A 23,422-nucleotide genomic window follows, 5' to 3' on the forward strand; every position below is an offset into this window, starting at 1 on the left:
AGGATTACTCAGTCTGTAGTGGTGGTGGCAGATGTGGAAGTTAATGTTGTTGTTGCTTTTAGTTAAATGGATGTTAATGGTTTATTTGAAGACTATTTAATTAAGACCAAATTTCTGGAACAGTATCCTTGAAAGCACCAAAGACAGCTTGTGTAGGTGGGGTCAACATGTGATGTCTGAATTTGGACCTGTTATTCACAGGAGCTTAAATTCTCTACTCTGAGTAAGTTTCTGAGCTATGTTCTAAATACTAATACCCTTTTGTGAAAGTGTTGTTTAACGTTCATACAAAGAGGTACCTAAACAAGAGTAGCTGAAAGACTGAATGCTTCCTGAAACTTCTGAAAATCCTTTGCTCTTCTGGCTGACAACACACCACCTACTTCTTTTACACTTTGTAGTGTCTTGTAAAGACAAAAAGGGTATTTCCCCCAACCTGGAAATGGATTACAACACATTTTTAACATAAATAGTAATTGCTACTGGTAAATACTACTGTACTTTAAAGGATCTTCAGAACAACACAGAAAAGCAGTAACAACATGGAAAAGTAAATTACAGCTTTGCAGAATCTGGAATAGAATTTCCCAGCTCATGTCCCTTTTTTTCCCAAAGCATTCCTGCTTTCTGTAAGTGTAAAGTATTTTCATAATTACTTACACAGGGATTTGTTCTGGCTTGTTTTTTTTCTTCAAATGTTTTTAACTTTTTTATAAACAAAATACCATCTGATGGGAAGCACTGCTGTTGTCATCAAAACGCTTGACCACGGTACCAGCTCTAATTTAAATCTTTTACCACACTTTTAATTAGTTTTGTGAATAACAAGCCCTGAATATGCATCAAATTGTATTCACAAACTGAAAGGTACAGTGTCTACTCGCAATCCAGGTTAGTTTTGTTATCTTTCCTTATGTTTTCAAGATTTCAATCCAAGGTATATTACTATCTTGACAGAAAAAGGAGGAACAAAATTACCTTGATGTAATTCCTCTGCGTATGAAGTTTATACAACACTTAGAAAATGGAAAGCAGTCTGACTGATTGATTACTCAAGTAAAATAAACACTCAGCTACTTAACTCTTAGCTAGCTATCTTCCTTTGTACAATTAAAAGGGTTTCCCATCATTAATTCAGTTTTACAAATGCTAAATTGAGCCTGCAGTTTGATGAGCATTTTAAAGGAGCATTAGCCAACACTGCAGCTGAAATAAGCCAGGCTGCTTCCTCCCACCCTTCAGCCACTCACTCCTGCCACTGCCTTCTCTTGCCGAGGTACTTTCCATTCAGGCCACCTTCCCACCCTGTCCCTGTGCAACCACTCAAGTGTTACCGCAAGCACAGAGAGGAGCAGCACAAATTATCACACACAGGCTTTCTTCCAAACGTGCCAGCATTTGCTACTTTACTGTGCTCAGAGTTGTAGTTTGAAGAACAGAGAGCTAAGCCACATCCCAAGAGGGGGCCGCTGGCAGAACCACCTCGCTCTTCCCAGCTGTGGTTGGGACACAACTGGTTAGGACACAGCACAGCCACCACGAGTCTGCTTCACCTCCTGCAGCCCGGTGAAGCTGTGAACATCAAACCTACCCACACAAAAACTACCACGACAGAATAGCTGTATTATGAGTTTATTAGTAAAAGAAGTTTCCCTCAAGGGGGAGCTGTTATCTAATGGACTGAATGCAAAGCTGGAAATGGGGAGTTGTACCGCTCAGTTCTGTCACTGATTTCAAGGGTATCACGTCACTCTCTTTAAACCATCAGTACCTGAGCAACTGCATGAAAACGGCCCTTCTCATCCTTGTGTTTCGGGTGCCCAGGTTGTAAGATGGGGCAGTGAACACTCATCCACCTGTGAAACTCACTGGAATGGTTACAAAGTGCTGGGAGAATGCAGCATGTTACCAGCAGATAAAACAGAAGTGGAAATACGACAGCTCTTCCAAACAAAGCCCATGCAAACCTGTCTACTCTGCTTGGATAACATACAAAGACCTGATACATCCTAGCCACCCTGAGCAAAGTTTTCCAGCTAAAGTAACTGCCAGGGAGCTAAGGATCAACCCCCCCACCAAGCAGTTGCCATTGAAGCACCAAGGACTGATGGAAAATGGAGAGAAATGGAAGGCGGGTGAGAAGCAGTAAGGCAGCAGCCAGAATAAATGAACTGAGTGAAAAGGCTGGCTTAGGCCAACATTAACAGTTCTCATGCAAATAATAACGCACACAAAGCACTCACACACTGAGGGATATGCTTCTGCTACACAACAGTTTCAACATGAACGTGCAGATACAGAGCCAGGCAACAGGCTGAGAGCACGTCCCTCCCTGTGCCTTAAACACACGGAGCAGGAAGTGGGGGACTGATGGGTAAGTGGACACTGCCCCCCTCCCCATACACACTACCCCACCCCACTGCTGCTGAACATCTCCAGTTCAACTGCCTTAAAAACCAAAAGCACCCTGTGATCTGACACACAGACCACATTTCCAAGGTGTATTTGCATACAGTATTTTATGCCTCCTCCTTTGTCTGACTGTACAAACGTGCCAGTTGTACCAAGAGCCACAGCAGGCACAACCAAGGCAGAAAACTCAAGTCTTTAACTGATCTACCAAGCAAGAATGTCCCAGCTCCTACAAACATGTGCAGTAACAAGGATTTTTTCAGCTGATAACCGACCACCTTGAGTTGGGGCACAATATTAATCTATAATGATGATTAAAAAAAATGTGATAGTGAGGATAACTGCTGAAGGACACTTTTTATGCAAAACTTATTTCTACTAAACTTTTTTCCCCAGATGTAAAGAAATCACAGGCTTGGAAGAAGAGTTTTACAGCAAGAGCTGCTGCTTCTAACACAAGATTTTTTTCCCCCCACTTCCCACACACCCCCCTTCACTTGCCACAGAAGTCTGACTCCAGGCAGCCTGAAAAAAACCAATTGCATCTTTTCTCAAGGCAGATAAATGCTCCTGTTAGCAATAATGCTTTCATGGCAAATGCATGACAGAGGTGACACTCAAGGCAGGAAAGCTACCAGAGTATGTATTAGCACAGCTTCAGAGCTTTAGAAGTCCATTTACTTATCACTCACAGAAAATTCACAAAGCTCCTACTATTATTTTTCCCATATAACTATCCCAAGTGTTAATATGGCCCAGAAAAAGTCAATGAAAAAATAACCTCTGGAGAAATGAAGTTAACATTTTGATCACAACATCTGGATTGTTGCTTAACAAAGGAAGAAAATAATTTAAAAAAAAAAAAAGGGGGGGTGGGGGGGAATTAAGAAATGTAACTAGCCCTGTACAGCAAATGTTTTCTTCTGTCCACTCTGAAGTCTCTTTCATGTGCTAATGGTGGCATTTTTTTAAACTCTTCCCCTTTGACTTACTCAGACCTTTAAGGACCTCACACATCTAATGGTTCCTCACATTCACCAAGAACAATCAAGAGAGGTCTGGGGGTTGACATGCAGTATGATTAATGGACAATGTTGATTTAATTTCCTATAACAGGAGTTTTCTCTAAGCTTTCTCCAAGGAGCAGTTTCTTTGCAATCCAGGACTTAAGTATTTTACTAATGAAGTCCAATAAATAGCAAATTAAATAATGCTGTCTCCCAGAGATAAATCCTCTCATTTCTGGAAAAAAAAAGGGGGAAAAAATAGAAAAAAGAAAAAAGAAAAAAATAAACCACCACTGTATTTAAAATTCTATTTAAATTTTTAAAAGGGCTGTGTAGCAAGAATGTATGTAATTGATGAGGGTTTTTGTTTGGTGAGTTTTGTTTTCTTTAAGAAACTTGAACAGTTATCATTCCTGCCATTGCTTGCTAAACAGGGGTACACATTTCACTCAGTTCCCACCTCCAAGAAATTAAGTCTTTATTTAGTGGTCACTTACATTATAGCTATTAAAATTCATACTATTATATATTCATTGTACTACTGAGAAACATTTCAAAAGCAACTTTCAGGGGTTTTCTTTAAAATAATTTACAGTTTTTCTTGATGTGAGGAGTGATCGATGTGTCTTTTTCATGAAGCAAATTTTAGCCTTCAGCCCCAGCAAACGAACAATGAAACACTATTTGCATACATCCTAACTGTTACTCAATCAACATGACACCATTTCCCAACTGAATTCCCACACAGGTTTAGCTTTAAATGGTGGAATTTCTACCCTGAGAACACAGAGCAGCAGAGAGCATTTCCTGCAAGATTCTAATCACTTTCCCACCACTGAACATTTTACCTTTAAATACTTTGAAGACAGGCATTTGGCTTTACTACAGGCTGGAGAGTTATCCTGCCAGGGCACAAAAATCCTCCCCTCCCATTTCCAAGGCTTTGCTGCACCCTTGATTCCAGTTCTTTGAGCTGTGATCCAGTCTGATGGCCCCAAAGAAACAACTGCATCTGACTCAGTTACGGGGACAGTTGATAAAGAGACAGAAAGTCTCTCAAAACCAGGCAACAACCCTCCTCCATGATACTGGAGTGAGCCCATGGAATATCATCTTTTCCATCACCTCAGTAAAACCTGCACCTTTGCATTTTTACCTTTAAAATTGCTACAAGGCTTTGTCCCATGAAATAATGGAACTTCCCTCATCCTGACAGCTCCCCCTATCTCTTCAGAGAGCCAGGCTTAACAGGTCTTAGCACTGTAGTTTGTTTTTCAAAGTACCCAACAGCAATCTTGGGCATCTCCTCCCTCACCACATCCTTCCCCTCTGAAGTGCCACCACTACCCTGGGAAGTTACAATTAATTGTTGCAGAAGTCCAGGCGTTGCAGTGAGGATGTCAGGACTATTTTCCCAGACAAATGGATTGAAACTGGAGCAGTCTGGGGAGCACGTTCAAGAAGGTTACATAAAAATGCATTAGGCAATCCTTCCAACACACAGTCTGTGTGTTTCTGAAAGCTCTTAGCTGGCCAGGAGAACAAGAATGCATCTTTCTGACCCAAGATATGTGCTTAGCATGTAGGAATTTTCTAGGAGTTTGACAGCCATTTCAGGGCTCTGCAGCTAATTCACAGAAAGCCTAGAGATTCCTCTTACTGTATCTGCCACGCAGAACATCTTCATCAACTCCAAAACCAGTTATGCTGCTAATGTGGATGTTACAGACTTCAGTATTCCAGCACCTACTGAGGTTGATTACTGGCTCAATCAGTAAGCTATTGAGAGGCTTGATGGTGTAATTTAAAATTGACAAATACATTAAACATTAATTAAAGCTTTCCATTAGAAATTAACTGTATGAAAGTAACATTTACCTTTAGAAAACAAGATGGGCAGAAATAATGGTGATGTGATTTAAAAACAACAACTGATAAACCCAATGTCTTTAACAGAAGCAAAATGAAATGCTGTCAGAATACATGACAAACACTTTTAATAACAAAATAAAGTGAAAACATGTAATGATGATACACTTCTGCAGTAGTGCACAGTGCAAAGGCAGTAACTGCAGAGCTACACAGAAAGGCAGGTGTTACATACAGATGTGGCACTTGAACTGCATAATAAGGACGCAGCATTAGCAGCTGATAGTTAACTGGCCTCTCCTCTGTCAATCTGCTCAGAACAAGCTGATATTTATCTAGGATTCCCACTCAGTCTGTGTAAGAGCGTTTAAATAAAGCTGAGCCAAAGACACAGTTGTAATGGATGCCATGCCAATAAGCTCCAACAAAGGGCCACATAGTTAAACACAAGCTTCAGTTTTACTCAGTAACAATTCAATTTACAACCTGAGGGAATCAATTTTTCATCTGAACTGAGAAGTTTAATATTTTTCTACCATAAGGGAGGCACAAACCAAGTGGGTGAGTTTGTCTGGTCACCTCATCTCAGTATATCTGCACTGTGCAACCTCTTGCTACTCCCTGCTTGCCTGTCCTGGTACACATCAAGCTGCACATGGACCAACAATCACACAATCAGAAATGCCACACGAGATAGAGGTCTGATTCCTTCTCTGCTTCTGCCACCCAGACGAGTTCTCACACAAGGGAGAGCAGTCAATCTGAATCTAGAAAGGAGCTCTCTGCTTCAAACCTGCCTAGAGAAGTGACAAGCACTGACACACATTTGAAACAAAATGTGATGTGACAGTTTATAAATTCCAACAACAAAACAGAAGAAACCCTGGTTTGATCACTCCTTACACTTGCAGCCTGTAAAATGCAATACAGTTCCTTTAGAAAAGGCATAAAGCTTATCAAAGCTCTGTTTGCATTTTGTTTTTCAGGTAAAAAAAAAAAAACAAAGAGGTTAATTGGGTAATAATGCTCCCTCCCTTCTCCCAATATTTAAGAGTTGCTCTCTTTCACCTTTGAAATTCTGAAAGAAAACAAAAGCCAAGGGAAAAAATTATATGCAGATATGCTCTGTCTGCATTTGGAAGACAAGCTCATTTAGAGTGGTGACAGGCCTGCCTTTCCTGATTATGAAGTGAGGAATGTGTGTGTCTTGTTTATTGACATGTACTACAAGCGACTACAGACCAGGATAGGCAAGAGCTGGGGTCTGTTCAGTACTAATATACATAAACTGCCATAACTGCAAAAGAGGAAGAGGTCAGAGGCTGCTGAGGAAGAGGCTGCTTTTAAACATGCCCAGGCTACTTGTAGGGCTTTTGGCTTTATTACTGCGCAATACGACCAATTCCCCTCCCACCCCCCATCCAATCCCCTGTGTTTCAGCCCATAAGTAGTGGTAGCAAAGCCTGTTACACACAATCAGGAGAATTGACAGATAAGAGGTTTAGTTTAAGGATGTAATCAGCGTGAGTAAACACTAGACTGACCCAGCTGCAAACAGTGGAAATAAATGATAATATTTGTCCTGGTCACCTACTGAGCTCTCAGACCTTTTCACTATGTAGCAATGTAAATATGATGGCTACAGTATATACAGCTTTCAGTACTGTCACCTGGCTTTCCAAGCTAGAAAACTGAGCTTTTACTCCATCTTTATTATGAACTACAGTAATTTCTAGCTTCTTTTTTTTTTAAAGAGCTGTAGCTTGTTCAAATCAACATCTCATTAACTGCCAGGGCCTGACATGATACAAAATACCTCCAGCAGAAATTAAGTGTATCTGCAATACTGGATTATATTTCACTGATTGGCATTTGATAACAGATACCTACAAAAGAAATATTAAAAAATGAGGGTTGAAGATGAAGAGCTGTGTGTGTTTCATGAAGCCATAGGAATGTCTGGCTCCTTGAAACCATATGGGAATCCCAACCTAAATTTCCCCAGTATCTCATCACCAGAAAGCTCTATGAAATCTATCAAATCTACACAACTGTGGGTAAACCCAGCATGTTCAGACACAAGCATGCAAAACTACATTTTGACACCAACAAAACCTGGGATACAAAACTGAAATTATAGCCCTAGCTATCAGAAATAACTGCAATAGCACACGGAATGCTATAGCACAACATTCAAAATAGCATTTGCTCAATGAGAAAGATGTCATCAAAGCTGTCAAAGATGTCTTTCAGGTTTTTTAATTTGCATTTTTCTAGCACATTCACTTGCAATATGGTGCAAACAAACCCACTGTTCTATCTGGCCATCATATCAATTGTTTTACAAAACTTCATAAGCACTTTTGCAGAACTCTTACAAGAGACACTTGGGTGATGTGCATCAGGCAGTTTAACTGGACAAATCCTCTGTGCTGAGTCTTCTTACACACTTTACTCAATTTCCATAGACTGTAGAATCACCTTGTAATCTTTGCTGTCCTGGACTAAAGCTTAAGCTATAATCATGTTTGTAAAGTGATATAAATAGATCCAGGGGAAATTAAACAACTGAAGGCCAAGTCTCTGGGGGAATGCAAAGTGTAGTAGGTGGTTGGCTAATTCTTCAGCACAAGCCCCCTTTTCAGAGGAAAGGGCCACGTAGGGTCACAAAGTGTGTCTTAGAGTTATTTAGACTATGACAAATTCTTCACTTGGAAAAGAGCCCAAGTCAAGGAGGGCAGGAAACGCGCCTTCCCTTATTTCTCTTCTTTGCAACTGGAAAGAGGTAGAAGATCTTTCAGGCTGGGAATTTTTTTCCAATTAAGACCAAATTTTTTAGAGCACAAATGAGTCTGTCAGAATCTAATTGTTTTTCAAAAAAACCTAGACTGGGGGACAGGAGAAAACACCACCACGTAATGTAAAACTGGAGTACCAGGAGAGGGAGCAAGGGGTTGCGATGCCCCTCACGGTAAACAGCTTAGATGGCCCCAGTCAGCACAGAAGCAGCTTTCCCAGAGACCTGCCACCTCTGCAAGCCTCAGGGGGATCACCAATTTATTTCTTTTAACAGCAGATACACACCATTTCATGGCCATCAAGTCATGCAGTGCCCTGCAGCCTGCAAGTGCCCCATGCCCTGGGGAGCCAGCAGTGCTCCCGGGACTGCAGCTCCCAGCCCAGGACACTCCACTCTGCAGGCTCTCCTGGGGAGGGGCCTTCAGTGGGGAAAGGCCAAGGTATGTGGGCTCCCACGCTCAAGGCGCTTTCAGCAAAGCTAACAGACCAGTTTTTCCATCCCCTAAGGTGTCTGCCTGAAAACTGTACTGTGATATCATCTTGTATGCAACAGAAACCAAAGAGGACCCGAGTGGCATCTCTGCCACAGCCTGCTTGCCTTAGGGTTTCCTGTGCATTTAGTGGGACCCTACCTTAGCCTTGTCACCCAAGTGCAACTGAAATCCCCAGTGCAACTGCCATCACTCAAGATGGTACAGCTCCCAGACAGCAACTACAGAAGGATGAATTAGCCAAGTGAATTCCTGCTTTCCTCCTTAGCTCCAAGCACAGAAGGCATTAACGGCACAAGAACTTGTAGCGTCCTCCCATCACCAGTGGCACTCATCACTAGCATAAGGACTGGAAAATAAAAACCAGTTCAGAGAAGGAAACTTCCAGGCAGCTTGAAGGACAGCATTGTGTTACAGCATCAGAACTGATCAGCCTTTCCTGAGTTTGCTAACCAAGAAGCCAAATTGTATTTTATTCTCCCTACGTGTACGTTCCAGGATGAGATTCCTGTGAGCATTACAACCAACCTGTGTGCATTACAAGTTAGTTATGAAGAGCCCCTGGCTCAAATAAACCAGGTAAGCTTAAAATGGGTTCTTCTGAGTCACTGTCCTTCTCGTATAGGTTCTACCTTCCTACCAAATAGCTGCAAACAGTTACCTGTGCCAGGCAAACAGTTCACCTGGCATAGCAGTGAGCGCCAACACCACAGAGATGCACGTGCACATGCCTGAAATACGGTTTGAAAAAGGTAATTTGAAGACACTTAAGTGAGGGGATGACTTCTCTGGACACTCCCTTTGTTTTAACATTCAGGCTATGCCAATCCTCTCCTGTTGCACAGCGAGAAGGCTCCCAATCAAACTCTTCCACCACCAAAACTCAATTCAACTTCTGCACACACATATTCTGAAACATGACAGAAACAGAACCTGTACCAGCACAGTGAAAGACTATGTTTGGGAAAACTTTCTAGAGCAGGAGGAAGCAAAGGAGGAATTAAAAAGAGAGGCAAAAATGCATGCTATGCACCCAAGGATCTGCTCCTGTGGCAAATTCAAGTGATAATGGAATTCTACACAGGACTAGGAAACATCCTGCTATTGAAAAATAAATGCCAAGACCTTTAACACAAACAAATGTCTATGTGAAACTTTGGATATTTATTTTGAGACCGCAGCCCTGACTCAGATCAGATCATTTAATTCTATTTACATGGTGACTATCATGCTAAATAATCCAGTTTAAAAATACACAGAAGTCTAGGTAGCCCTACACTGGAGTGAGAAAGGCCAGTTCTCACAAAACAAGGAAGGAACCAACAAGGGATTAAAACATTTTGTTGTTATGTTTCACATTCAATCACTGTAACCCATCTCTCACTAGCACTGCTGATTCTGTTTTATCCATTGCACTTGTCCCTCCATCATGAGTGCTGTAGACATTTGCAAATTTGCAGCAGTCATAGCAAGGCTATCGACAATCAGTGCAAGCAACTGCATTTATAATATCAATGCTAATGTTCTCTTTGATTAGAGAATATTGTTAATTCTGATTTTGTGATACAGTTCAATTGCCACAGAGTAAGTGAACTGCCATTTTTAAATACACAGATTTTGCTCAACTGGTGGCTGTGCAGAAAGTTCCATGGGCAGATGTACTGACACACTCCAAATGAATGTCACCACAAGTCTATCTGCAGTTGATTAACTACGCAAAAGAGCAGGGAATGGTAAAACAGCCCTAGGTCATGCCCAACTAGGACATGAAGAAGGAATGTTTGGCAGCCACAGAACTTTGGTGGTCACACATAATGCATGAGAAGCTACTCCACCTTTGCCACTGGGAAGCCCCAATACTATTAGTACATGCTTCCAAATTAGGAACAACCTCTTCCTTTCACCATATTGTCCCATGAAACCAAAAATCTCAACACACCTTTCCCCTTCAGGTTTCACACTCACAGTGCTCTACTCATTCCTGCAGCTCATAATGAAGACATTTGTTTCAAAGAGGCTGTCAATAAATCAGTAGTTTAGTGTCCTCAGGAGAGGCAAGTGGATGATAGAACATTAGTCCTCAAAGCCTCTGTCCAGTTCATGAAGATTTAGTTTAACGTAGTCACAAAACCTAGAGCAGCAGCTTGCCTTGTTTTATCTCATTTTCCACCAGGTAGGACCACTTCCTAGTAAGTAATATTTGAAATCTGAAATGCATATATAAAATAACCTGGTCCAAATTATTTAGATTATTCATAAGAAATAAAACCAAAAGCAAATCAGTGCCTTCTTAATGCATGGATGTTGATACAGTCTTTGTGGGTTCCTATGCTGCAGTCATTTTACCTGACATACTGTCCATGGGTGCAGCTGCACAGGCAGCAAAAGGCTGGTTGAGTGTTTTCTAAGAAACGCTTTCCTGTGCCCAGGTATTTCAAACAGGCAGCTTTTCAATGGGCAAAAGCAGGAGTCACACAGGCACTGTCACCAGGAGAAGGCTATGGGAACTTTCCAGGCCTCAAGTTATGTAAACCTAATCAAACTTCCCAAAGTCACTTGGCTTTTGTTTTCTCCTCTGTCTACATGCTTACAGGAAAGAAAAACTGATATAACCACACAGATAGCACACATTCTAATGTAAATCTGTACAATCTGAGAAGGATTAGTGTACTGAGGAAATCCATATGATGTGGATCACAGAGTTAATAAGCCTGCACACGTCAGAAATTGCTGCTTTGTAGCTGCATAATGAAAAGACAAAAAAAAAAAGCATTTATGTCCCAGAACACACAGACCTCATATCCCTTCAACCTACTGCTCTTTTGTCTCTCAGCTCTGTTAAACAGTCAGCTGCTGCCAGATGCTCTGACTAGAAATGGTCACAGATGGTCAGCTGTCCAGTTAACAGACCAGAATGCTCTTCTCAAATCTCCCCTAAAATAGCATCTCAACTCTATGTAGCAGCAGAGAATATCTGAGCATGGTCAAAAGGCCATGTGACCTAGTTAAAACTACAGGTCAATTCTGAGAATCTAGTCAAGATTAATTCTCCACACTATGCTACCCATAAATCAACAATTTCAACACACTTGAAACACTAAGTGTCAAGACCCATACTACTTTTGTTGATTACATTATAAATCACATCTTTTTCTGACAGAAGTTTGCAGTGGTGTATGTAAACTGAAGCATCTTCTGCCTAGAGATTATACCAACACATCTGTACTAACACACAGTGCAAGAGCTGCAGGAGGAAAAACAGAGCCAGGTAATCGATGGAAAGACCCCAGCGGGACTCTCCAAGATCTGTGCCCTCATCTTTGTGCTCAGTCCTGCAAATATTTACCAGTACCCCTTAGAAATATTAACAGGGTAACAACATGCACAAGGGCTACTTGCTACTACAGTAAGCTTGTTGCACAGCATGGCTGTGACACAGGCTACAAGTAACAGAGAAATAGGCTAGAAATACCAGAGAAAAATCTTTGGTCTTTTCTATCAATCTTTTGTTATTAGACCAGACATAAGAAAGCCATGTATTAAACTAAGTGTTAAAAAGATATAATATACTAGCCATAATTACTAATTCTAAATTCTGTATCTTACGATCTTGACCGTCCCTCTTCAAACTCACACATGATTTACAAGATCTGGTTACTTAGGTGTTGTGCAACACGTATTTTGGGAGGGGATTATTCCATCAGCAATGTAACTCAAGCTTGCAAATCTTACTGCTGGGAAAATACATGGCCAAACCTACCTTGTTGCCTTACAGGTCTAATGATTTAAACTTGCTAAGATGTCCTTTGACTTTGTGGTCTTCTCAAACAGTTTTATATACTCACCTAAACCACTGACAGTATACTCAAGATCACTGGCATCCAAGAGAATTGGTCCATTCTCCTGTTGGCCTTCTTCTTTGTAATACAGCTTGTAGCCTTGAATAGTTGCAGTGTCCTCGGAGTCCTGCTGCCACTGTACTGTAATGGTTGTGCAGTTCATCGGCTCCAAACGCAGCTCAGGAGACTTTGGTGCTGTGTTCAGAGAAACACATGTAATATTCTTATATTCTACAAACAATTAATTTCTATGTAAAAATCTGTGTGCCCATCAGTCCAAAGCTCACCAAGGAGTTTGACTCTAGCTCATCTGTGTCCTCATGTAATTCTTTCTAGATGCCTGACTCCCCATAAGATATTCTAACAACTTAATTTAGCATAAATCAGAAAAGAAACATTAAAATGCAAAATTAGAAGTGTCTTGATTAAATTCACCATTAAATTTAAATTTATAATTTATTTTGATTTATTTTCAAAGAAAACCAAACACACCCTGAAGATACTAAAATTATATTCTATTTTCAAGTGAGTCAGAACAAACGTGATTAGCAGTAAATATACTATTAACACTTCATCAGGTGCTAGTAATTCACCATGGTAGTCAAAACTCAATGAAATACAGAGCACATAAGTATGGACTACAGCTAAGAAATAAAGTTAAAAATTCAAATCTGTATCTTTTTGAAGCTTAACACAAAGTTGAATGGTCTTCTGCATGACATTACCAAATAATAATGCAATGGAAAGCCCAACTATGACAACTTCAATTAGACTTCAAATATCAAGTCAATCTGCATATTCAAAACGTGCATTTTGTTGCTAAACAGCCATAAATTCATCACCTCAGAGCCTCAAAGTACCTGTACATGCTGTTAACCTGTACTGTCCCAGTTTGCAGAAAGGGGTTTTACACTGAACAAGAGTGGGTTTTATGGCCGTTGGATTACATAGAACGGGAGAAAACTGTTATCACTGGGAACGAATCTACAAGCTAAAACATTTGAGCAGCTCACAGACATGAATTAAAAGTTTCCTGCCACCATGTCAAATATGTGAACATCAACATATGGAAACAATCAAGGATTGACACCAAAGTAATATATCAGCTTTTCCTTCTGCTTTCATATATAAGGCCTTTCATAAGACGTATTAGTTCCTCTCCAGCTTTTGATCATGAAGCTGTTTTAACTGCCTTTCATTTATTAAATGAATCAGAAGGTTTTGCAGACTATGCACAGAATCATGGTTAGAACACTGTTTGCTAAATCACCCAAACAAGAACATGTAAGGTGAAACCCTGTTTCACATACTTGCACTACCCGTCAGATAAAAACTGTAGCTTTCAGATGAAGCCCCCAGTTGACCCCATCTCTGGGCTGCTGGTAACACTGGTAATTACCTTTCACACTTGTAGCTTTGGGAGTCCGGTGGGAAGTCCACAAAGATGCCTCTCCCCAGCCAATCCTTGTTGCAGCAGTGATACGAACCAGGTAGACGCTGTCAGGCCTCAGGCCTTCCAGGAGATACTCATCTGCAGTCCCTGGAAGCTCCAAGACCTGGATTTTGGTCTCTGTGCTGAGGCGGAACGACAGACGGTACAGGACTACCTGACCTCTCCTGTATTTTATGGGAATTGGCAGCCAAGATATGAGAATATCTGTAGGACTCCTGCTTGTCAAACTGATTTCAGGAGCTCTCAAGGGAACTAAAAAGAAAAGACAAAGCTTCTGAGCTCAGAGAAAAGAGAGATAGAAATTTCTTGTCTGACACCTCAGCCTATGACAAGGTGTCAATAACGTAAGAGTAAATAGTCCAAGCAGCTTGTAAACTCTTGTTTATATTAATGGATAACTTTACACTGCTCCTGTATCTCACCTTCTGTATGCCATACAGCCTTAGCAAGCTGCTTTCTCTAAGGCCCTCAACATTTTCTTCTCTTTAACTGCTGCCAGCAACAATCAAAGACCATCAGCATCGTACTGTTCTGAAAAACTGACTGTCAAGGTTCCATGCAGCAGCTTAAACTGAGTCCAGACAACAACCTGCACCGCTGAGGACTCAAGTGCATGTTTTCTTCCACCACCAATGTAATGAGGGTAGTAACTCCTGGCAAACAGGCAGGCAGATGACTGGAACCAGCAATGTTCCACACTGCCAAAGCTAATCCAGTCATAATTTATTAATCTGTTCCAATGAACTAAGGGAAACAGTTTGTTGTTGCCATGATGTTCAGATCAGTTTAGTCACTGCACAGAAATAAATCAAGTCTTTGATGAAATTCTGATTCTACTAACAAGCATCTAGACACAGGACAAACAAATTTTAGCTAGCTCATTTTTTGCCCAAGTTTTTCTGCAAAACTTGCAAGAAATGCAGTGGGTGTGCAATTTGATTCACATTTCAGATACCCAAGATAAAGTCCCAGAGACTAAATCCTAGACTATAACCAAATTCTCTACACTCAGGGAGGTCTTAAAGATCTAGAATAGTTATATGATTTAATGAAATGTCTTTCAATATAGAAAAAGACACTGTGTAATACCCAATGCTGCCCAGTCAGAATGTTACTTCACTCTCATTCCTTTCATTAGCTGGCTCAGTCTTACACTGTGCCTATCAGTGCAAATAGAAATGTTCACTAAGTCAGTGGTATTTGTCTTACCATCTTCAAGGGTGTGCTGAGTCACATGATCTGACATCTGACTGGCTCCCAGAGGCATGTAAGCTACAATATAGAAGGTGTAGTTGCTGGCTGGTTCCAAGTCATCAATAATGTAATGGGTTGTATCATTTCCAATGACCACTTGGTACTCTTCATTATTTAAACCTGACACAAAACAAGGGTTAGACAAAGAAAAATCCCCAACAATCCCTAAACATCATAGGATCTCGGCTTCAAGATCTTACAAAGTTATTTCAGGTTCTGCTCCAGCCTACCTTTATTTTTTCAGGAAGGAAAAGCTCTTTCAAGCACAGGAGTAACTGTGTCTTGCTGTGGTGTAGATTATGGCGTTTCAGGGTTTTCCTGAATAAGGGATGCTGAATGCAATTCTAAACCCTATTTAGAATTAGTCACAACAAACCGTGCCCAATGTACAGTAACACAACAGACAAGCTCTAATAGCCTTATCATTCATCCTGAGCTTCTAAATCTATTTGTTTAGAGTCAGGGAGGTTTTCTTCAAAACCTATTTACAGAGCCTTTCTATAGCAGACTGCGTGGAATGCAAGGGCTCCACTCCATCAAAAACAAAACAAACACCACCACCCCCCAAAAAAAAAGAAACAAACAGAAAGAATTTATTCACTAAAGGATCTCATTTTAGCCCTGTGAATTCTATTACATTTGATTGGCACGTTTTTTTCTTTAATTTGGAGCAAGGCCAATAAGCACAGCCCAGAATGAGCTTCAAAAACGTTTGGCTCCTTAGTGAGTTGTTTAAAAAAAAAAAAGAGAGAGAGAGAAAAGTTCTCAGCAATTCACATTAAAATATGCATTGCCATGCATGTAGCAGTCCTTGTCTTTGTTGGGCTTTATTCCTATAGAGCAAGGCTATAAAGTGGAATAAGTGTGGTGAAAGCTGCTGTGTTAACGAACAATTCACACCGAGTGCATGTCAACTTAATCAAAACTCTGAGAGAGCCAGCTCCTCCTCTTCACAACTGAATTTATAAACAAAACCAAAGGCAAATTCCACCATTAAGTTTTCCCACATTTATGAATTAACTTGATAGCATTTTAATTAGACAAGATTACGAGCATCTCACAACAGACTAGTTAATGGCTTGTTAATTAGGAATTGCAAGGCACGATTTCTGACCTGCTAAACAAGATCCTTGAGCTCAAATTAAAAGGACTTGTTCTCTCATTGAATGGATTGCTAGGCCTCATGCAGAGGCCCTAATGAAACAGCCATAATAGAGAACAAGGCTTGCCTTCCACCACAATCAGTGTTCCCTTTGTGCCTTTTCTAAATCACTAACAAGGAATTAACACACTCCAACATGCATGCTCATCAGACCCTTATTCTTCTTACTACTATGACCCCGATTTGAATGTAAAATATTCTGCTTAAAGAAACAAAACCCAAACCCACAAAAAAACACCTGTTAGTTTCTTCAACTAACATGATTAAAACACTAACTTTTTTTTTTTTAAATAAGAGGAGCTGAACCTGTTTTACAGTGAAACATCAGAATATTTGAATGGTGAAATTAAACGAGGAATGGTGGAATCTTTTGTATTAAATGCACCTACCACATTGTGAAGTCTACAGAAAAAAAAAAAAACAACCACTCTACAAAACTGCATATGCTTAGTGTATTACCCAGTTTTCCTTTCTGTTTAGAGTTTACAGAATCTAGGCATCACCAGAAATTAGGAGACTCAGCAAGCACTGTCTTTCTTTTGCAATGAAATGTTCTTTACTCACAGTGACAAATGTGGTTACTAGCTAAACCGAGAGCATTACAGGAACATAAATGTATAAAGTAATTACACATGAGAAGCTTTAAGCAACTAAGAAATATTTAGATTTAGTCAGACACATCTGAGAGAATTTTGATTCTTCATTAGGGTCTGTGTGGGTGGACTGGAGAGAGACAGGCCAAATGCAATACATTCATACAAACTAGTTATGTTAATACATAGTTATGCAGAATTGTTACAGAGTAAATAAAGTGCTGACATCATCAACACTCTGCTGACACCTCTGTAGCTTGGTATAGTGTGAATGTCATCAAAAGATTTTTCTTAATGTTTAATATGCATTTCTTTAAACGTAGTTTCTTCCAAATTTAGAGAGATGGCTGATGTGATACTGCCTCACAAAGGCATTTTCTAGGTTGTAATAATGCTTCTGATATCTGGCAACATGCTCAGAAGGTTTCCAGACTATCAGAAAGCAAGTATTTTTACAGAAGTACAGTCCACCAGCCTTTGAAGCTCAACATTTCTTCCTATGAAACAAGACAAAAATATTTCTCTGTTCTGATGAAGATCATCTGGTCCTACCCACTCATGTTACCAAAGAAACAACTAATGTATGATCATCTATGTTTTGATTCCCACCAGTATGATTACTCCTCTTAACAGCTCTCTCTGTGTTAATTTTCTTTGCTAACCTGAACAGATGCAGTCACAATCACATTATATTAAATAAAATAAATATCTCTGGGAAGATGAAAACATGGGCATTTGAGGAAGCAACTTCCAACACGTCAGTGTTTCGTTTGGGTTTTTTGGTTGTTCTTGTTTGGAGAGTTTGTTTTTTAAACAAACTACAATCATTTCACAAGATAAAACCTTTGGATAAGCAAGACAATGAAGTGCTGGTTGTGAAATGATTTCACAGAATACACGTTTCAGAAGGAGTCTCCTTCCCTTGCTGTGCACGAGCATTTACTGCACAAATACACACCTCCCTAAGGACAGATTTACAGCTCTCTTTGAAGTTACCCAGCCTTTGCTCTCTATACTGGTACTGGACACACAATTACCCAGAGAAGTTATCTAGTGTGACTTTATTCATATTAGCTGTAAGAGGGGGTTGTGAGCACAATACCTCAGTGACTGAAAAGTGTAGGGGGTAATTTCCCGCACCTCTTGTCCTCATTATTTTCTAAAACTCTTTCCTTCCTTCCTTCAGACTAAATTCTCTTGAGTCTTGAAATATCCCACTTGGAAAAGCAAAGGCAGCTATTCCAGCATCAGTATTAGAGTAATTAAGCTGTCCTTCCTGTCCTCTGCTAAGCAGATGGCAGACTGGTATTCCACACAGAGCTGAGCATCTGCAGTCCTGTCCCTGAATAAACCACTTACTGAATAGAAATGGAGAAAGAAATCACTTCTAGAAAGCAGAGCTGTGCTGGAGTGTAGTGTAAGCCGTGCACCTAACAAATTTTCAAGTCACTTGGCAATCATTTTTCCTGCTTATGAAAAATGTCTGTTTTCTATCACCTTAAAGATTACCTTAAATTAAAGCAATTACATAACACTAAGGGATTTTAAAATGTCTAATTACTCGTTTTTATACTTAACTACCCATTCTGTTTTATATAGGAATGTATATATGACTTCACAAACTAGGATAAACCATTCATGGCTATTTCAGCATATTTTCAAATTTGAGTACACTTTTCCCATTATAGGAGACCAAGGGGTCAAAGGAGAGCAGATTTTACAATTCAGGAAATATTGCTTCTAAGAGAAGATAGTTAAGCTAATAAAGTATCTACTATTCCACTCAAAAATATAGGAAAGCCAGTGAAGTCACAAGAATTCAAGGATCTAGACAAAAGAGCTGTCTCTGATGGGAAGTTCAACTCTCTAAGCCTCCAGGATTCTGTTGTGTTCTCTGTCTTTCCCTGGCAAGCACATACATGGAAGAGCAGGCAGAAGCTCCTGCTGAGGACAGAGGGAAATCCAGAGAGGAGCACAGAGGCTCCAGGTTTTAAAGTCCATTTGTAAGTTCAAAACCTGCTCACTGGAATGATCAGAGAAGGGTGGGTTGGAAGAACGCTCAGTCCCACAAATGAGATGTGGCAAAAGAACTTTTCCCCAGGCATGCCTGTTGATTACATTATGCACTTATTTGCTGCTATGCCCTGATGCAGCCCTGGTTACACACCATTCAAATCTGGCAGTCTTTAAAAGGACGTACAAGTTTTTATCACACCTAAGTAGTGAAACAGTCTTTAAATCAAGCTGCTTACCTTCTGCCTTCATGTAATGCACAGAGTATGCAATCACTTTATCTGAATTATACAGTGGCCTCTCCCACGCCAGCAGTATCGCTGAGCTTGACATTGTTTCAGCATGGACATTGTAAGGTGCACTGGGTCTGTCTTCTGACATAACAACAGTAAGCCTGGCCCTGGAGAGAATAGACCCCTGGCTGTTCTCAGCCATGCACTGATAAATGGCATCGTCCTCAGGAATGATCTGGTTAATCACCAATTTACTGAATTAGAAAGAAAGAAAAAGGGGGGAAAAAGCTCACATCTTGGATAAAGTTAGCTCTCCATAACACAACAAGTTATGTTTGCCTCTGCTTCATGAGGTTAGTATAACTGACGTACAGACCACAGACATTTGTTAGAAACTGAAGTGCAGCTGTGAAATTTAGCAACTTGTGGTGATCATGGAAACCTGCCCTGTCTAGGCTTATGCCTGCAATGGCAGGCACAGTGAAACCAACCTCTAAATCTATACCCCTCCTGCAAAAACCATACACAGGGTTGTCATTTCTTAACCAGCTCTTTATTCTGAGCTGGTCACTCTACAGAAGTAGGGAAACTGAGCCTGAACCAACTAGCAAGATTCTGTTTTCTGCTACACTACTGCACATCTAGAGCAACTCTGTGATGAAACCCTTCAGTTTCCCCTCATGCAAGGCAGTGATCACACAAGCTTTGCTGAGGACTGTAGATATGGACTAACCTGCACTGCTTCTGCTGAGGAAACATGCAGAACTACATTTAAGGTTCAGTTCCACGTTTACTTGAGTTATATCTTGCTTGGCACTATTTAGCTACTAGAATTTTATCCTTCTGTAGTACATCACTAGCACAGCTCTCATACAGCAATTGTAACCTTACCTGTTGTACATTTTTATTCTACCATTGGAGTGTATTCTCCTTCCATTTTTTAACCATGAAATTTTGGGTGCAGGATTTCCTTCTGCCTGACAGGCAAAACGAGCAGTACCAGCTCTAGGCCTTGTTAAGCTTTCTGGCCATTCCACAAATGAAGGTGGAGCTACAGGTAAGTAACAAGGGGGAAAAAGAAAGAAAAAAGTCAAACGACCTCAAATGCAAGGACAGTCAGAGAAAGAATTAGTTTTCCACACATAAAACCCCAATCAAATGCAGAGAAAAAGTGTTTCACCAAAATAAAACATACTTGTTAAAAGATAGGTACTATCTGCACAGTCAGCAGTGTTTCACATTTGGTTCATGCCTATATGAACATAAACAAATCAAACTCCAGCCTACAACATACTGCTCACAAAGCATACATATATATAATGTATTTCTACTTCATTTCAGCATTCTTTTTTGTATTGAAAGCCTATTTTGCTGGAGCAAACATTGCACCTGGGTATGTCCAAATGCACATCAACTGCTAGTTTATAACTCAGATGTTGAGTATCTGACACTTCTCATTAAGTCAACAGACAGAAGAAAGCAGCCACAGTTCTGTGATCTGTTTCCTCTCTGCAGTCTCTGTACAGCCCTTGGTGCACTGTTTGAGATAAAAATTCAGCCCAGTACATAGCACAGCTCCAGACAGACACAAGACATTGAAGACACTGTGGAAGTCGAAGGAGGCTCACCCAGCACAGTGAGAGTTGCCATCGCTACCGTGAAGTTTCGCGTGCCTGGAATAGTGGCTCGGCAGACGTACACGCCGGCGTGCTGCACCTTCACGTCAGAGATCATGAGGTTCCCATTGCCAAGGACACGGGTATTGAAGACATCAATGGACTTATGGTCTGTTTGAGGGAGCAGTGTGGTTAGAAGGCTGTTCAATGTATTTAAATAGCATCTATAGGGTTGCTTAGGCAGGAATGGCATAGATTAGTTTAAAAGTCAAAAGATGCAAAGGGAAATCACAGATGAGCTTTCAGATGTTTGTATTTTGCATTTGCTTTGCTCTTCAATCTAGTTAATTGCCGATTCAGATGGTTGGGCCTCACCACTTTTAAGTGGTTTATATCTGAAATTCACTCTCTCAGCTAAAAAAACTAATGCCATTTCCCAGTTGGCCTCCCCAGTCACCTTGCACTATGATTCTGTTCATCACTACCAACATCCCCATCATCTTCACAAACAGGGATCATCTATCTCCTTCTGAATTATGCTGGGGATAAATTGAGTATAATTTATCACCATGTATTTTTACAACAAATGCTCTATGACCGTTAGGTAACTTTTTCTCACTTTGCCTATAAGACTTACTTTGTCTATAGGAGCCACTAAATCAACCAGGAAAGATATGTTTATTTGGCCCACTTTTAGAAATAAAAATATGGGAAATCTTTTAGTTCTTCACTTTACAAGTACAGTCCTGACTTTCACATTTAGGTAAAATTCAGAAAAAAACCAGAGGTAATTTGATGCAGTAATGCTATTACTCTTATTGTATTCCCTCTCTTCTCCCCTTCCAGGCAGACTACTCAGGGTTTGACTATACCTATCCATAGTCCAAATGGCCCATTAACACAAGGTCCAAATAACATTCACACTCTGCTCTAAGAAGGGGTAAAAATACTTACAGGATTGTCTCATAGGATGCAACCACTCCAACCTGCTCTAACTCACCACTGATTCTACTGTGAGTCACAGATCCCTGGAGATCACGATGCTACCTGGCACTCTGCCCAAACAGGGCTCGGGTCAGCATGGGACTGACAGCAGAATGGAGGAGTCCAAAGCCTCAGAAAAGCTCTGGGTTTCTTAACAGCAGTCTGGAAGTATGCAACTAAAAATGTTTCCCTGATTTCTACCCTAACCTACTAATTGTTGTTACATACTACGTGAAGCCTCAGAACAGTAACCTAATTGCTGAAATCCTTTTCTTCCAGTTTCACTTCCTCTCCACAGGCTGCAGGTCGTATGCTGTAATTTTAAGACCTACCTAACCGGCTCCATGAGATGATTGGCTTTGGATTCCCTGTGGCTACACACTCCAGTATGACAGTTTGATGAAGAGATGCTGTAAGGTTTTGAGGACCAGCTATTATAGATGGCTTGTGAAAAGGCTTCAAGTCTGAGGCTTTAGAGGGGGAAAAAATATAAAAACAAAAAAAGGAACTTTTAAAATCAAAGAAAATGAGAACAATTAAACAAAACCTCATTTAAATATGAAATAAAACACAAGTATTTTTAAAGGATGCTTAAAATTAAATTATTTCACTAAGTGTGGAAACTTACACTAAACAATATTTTAGCCCCAAGATACAAGCAAGTAAAATTATTATTTGGGCAAGATGTTCAGGCAACAGTTACAGCTCTTCAACATGTTGAAGTGTTTTTGCTACAATATAAATAAAAATGTCATTGAAAAAAGTCTCACATGCTAGTACAGAATCACAGAATTGTAGGGCTTGGAAGGGACCTCAAGAGGTCACTGGGTCCAATCCCCAATGTACCTGGAATAACATTTAGCATGATGTACCTGGAATAACACTCAGCACTGCCTCAGTGCTTTTACGCCTACTAGCTATTGTTGTGGCAACACATCGATAATTGCCAGCATCCTTCTGTTCAACACCATAGATCTGAAGAACTCCTGAAGGTAAAGCAGTTATCCTGTCACAGAAACAAAAAAGGACATGTAGATAAACATTCAATCAGCACACACCAATATGGAATTAACTACTTGATTTGCAAACAGCTACACTGACCTGGGAACACCAGGCTGGAGACTCAGAAACATTCTGCATACATGATGACCCCTGTATTTCTGAACTACAGGCATGATTCCTCCCAGCATCATGATGAGAGCAGAGGAATTTACTTTCAACAAGCAGATCTCTCTCACCCTTAGGCACAACCATCCTAGCCTTCTTCAGCCAGCTACTACATTCATACTATTCAGGTTGGCTGATTTTTGGCAGAAAGTTCTGAGATACTGGTATAACTGGTATAAGGTTCCCAGAAACTCACCTATGTTTTTCAGGTTTTGTTTCTCTTTTTACCATCCTTGGCATGCCAGGTATTGCAGACATGTTCAACAAGACTTATGTGTTGAGAAGAACGGGTGTAGGTTCAATGAATACAATCTGGACATGGAAAAAATCTAGCAGGGGTCAGGCTGTGTGCTTCAAGTTAATCAATTCAAGGCAAGTCCCCTGCACAGATTTTTCCCTAGCATTAAGTGTTTTAACTCAGTTTTCTGCACATATGACTCTTTATTGGCCCTCCAAAGAAAACAGGTTCAGCATTGATTCTTCTGTGACAACAATCCCGCTCATTCAAGTCACTCCTACAGCCAAAGTCC

General features: G+C 40.4%; 1 protein-coding gene across 1 annotated transcript in view; it reads right to left on the bottom strand.

Annotated features, from left to right (window-relative positions):
* PRTG (protogenin) overlaps positions 1–23,422 on the bottom strand; it is a gene marked incomplete at both ends in the record, with an annotated part of 78,068 nt that overhangs the window by 23,166 nt on the left and 31,480 nt on the right. Inside the window, 8 exons of the mRNA XM_084268266.1 lie at positions 12,424–12,612; positions 13,817–14,122; positions 15,080–15,244; positions 19,132–19,379; positions 20,017–20,176; positions 20,754–20,912; positions 22,058–22,195; positions 22,598–22,731. Coding sequence (XP_084124392.1) covers positions 12,424–12,612; positions 13,817–14,122; positions 15,080–15,244; positions 19,132–19,379; positions 20,017–20,176; positions 20,754–20,912; positions 22,058–22,195; positions 22,598–22,731 — 1,499 coding nt within the window. The remainder of the gene's footprint in view (positions 1–12,423; positions 12,613–13,816; positions 14,123–15,079; positions 15,245–19,131; positions 19,380–20,016; positions 20,177–20,753; positions 20,913–22,057; positions 22,196–22,597; positions 22,732–23,422) is intronic.

Source organism: Gallinula chloropus (genome assembly GCF_964237585.1).
Source record: "Gallinula chloropus genome assembly, chromosome: 9".
NCBI lineage: Eukaryota > Metazoa > Chordata > Aves > Gruiformes > Rallidae > Gallinula > Gallinula chloropus.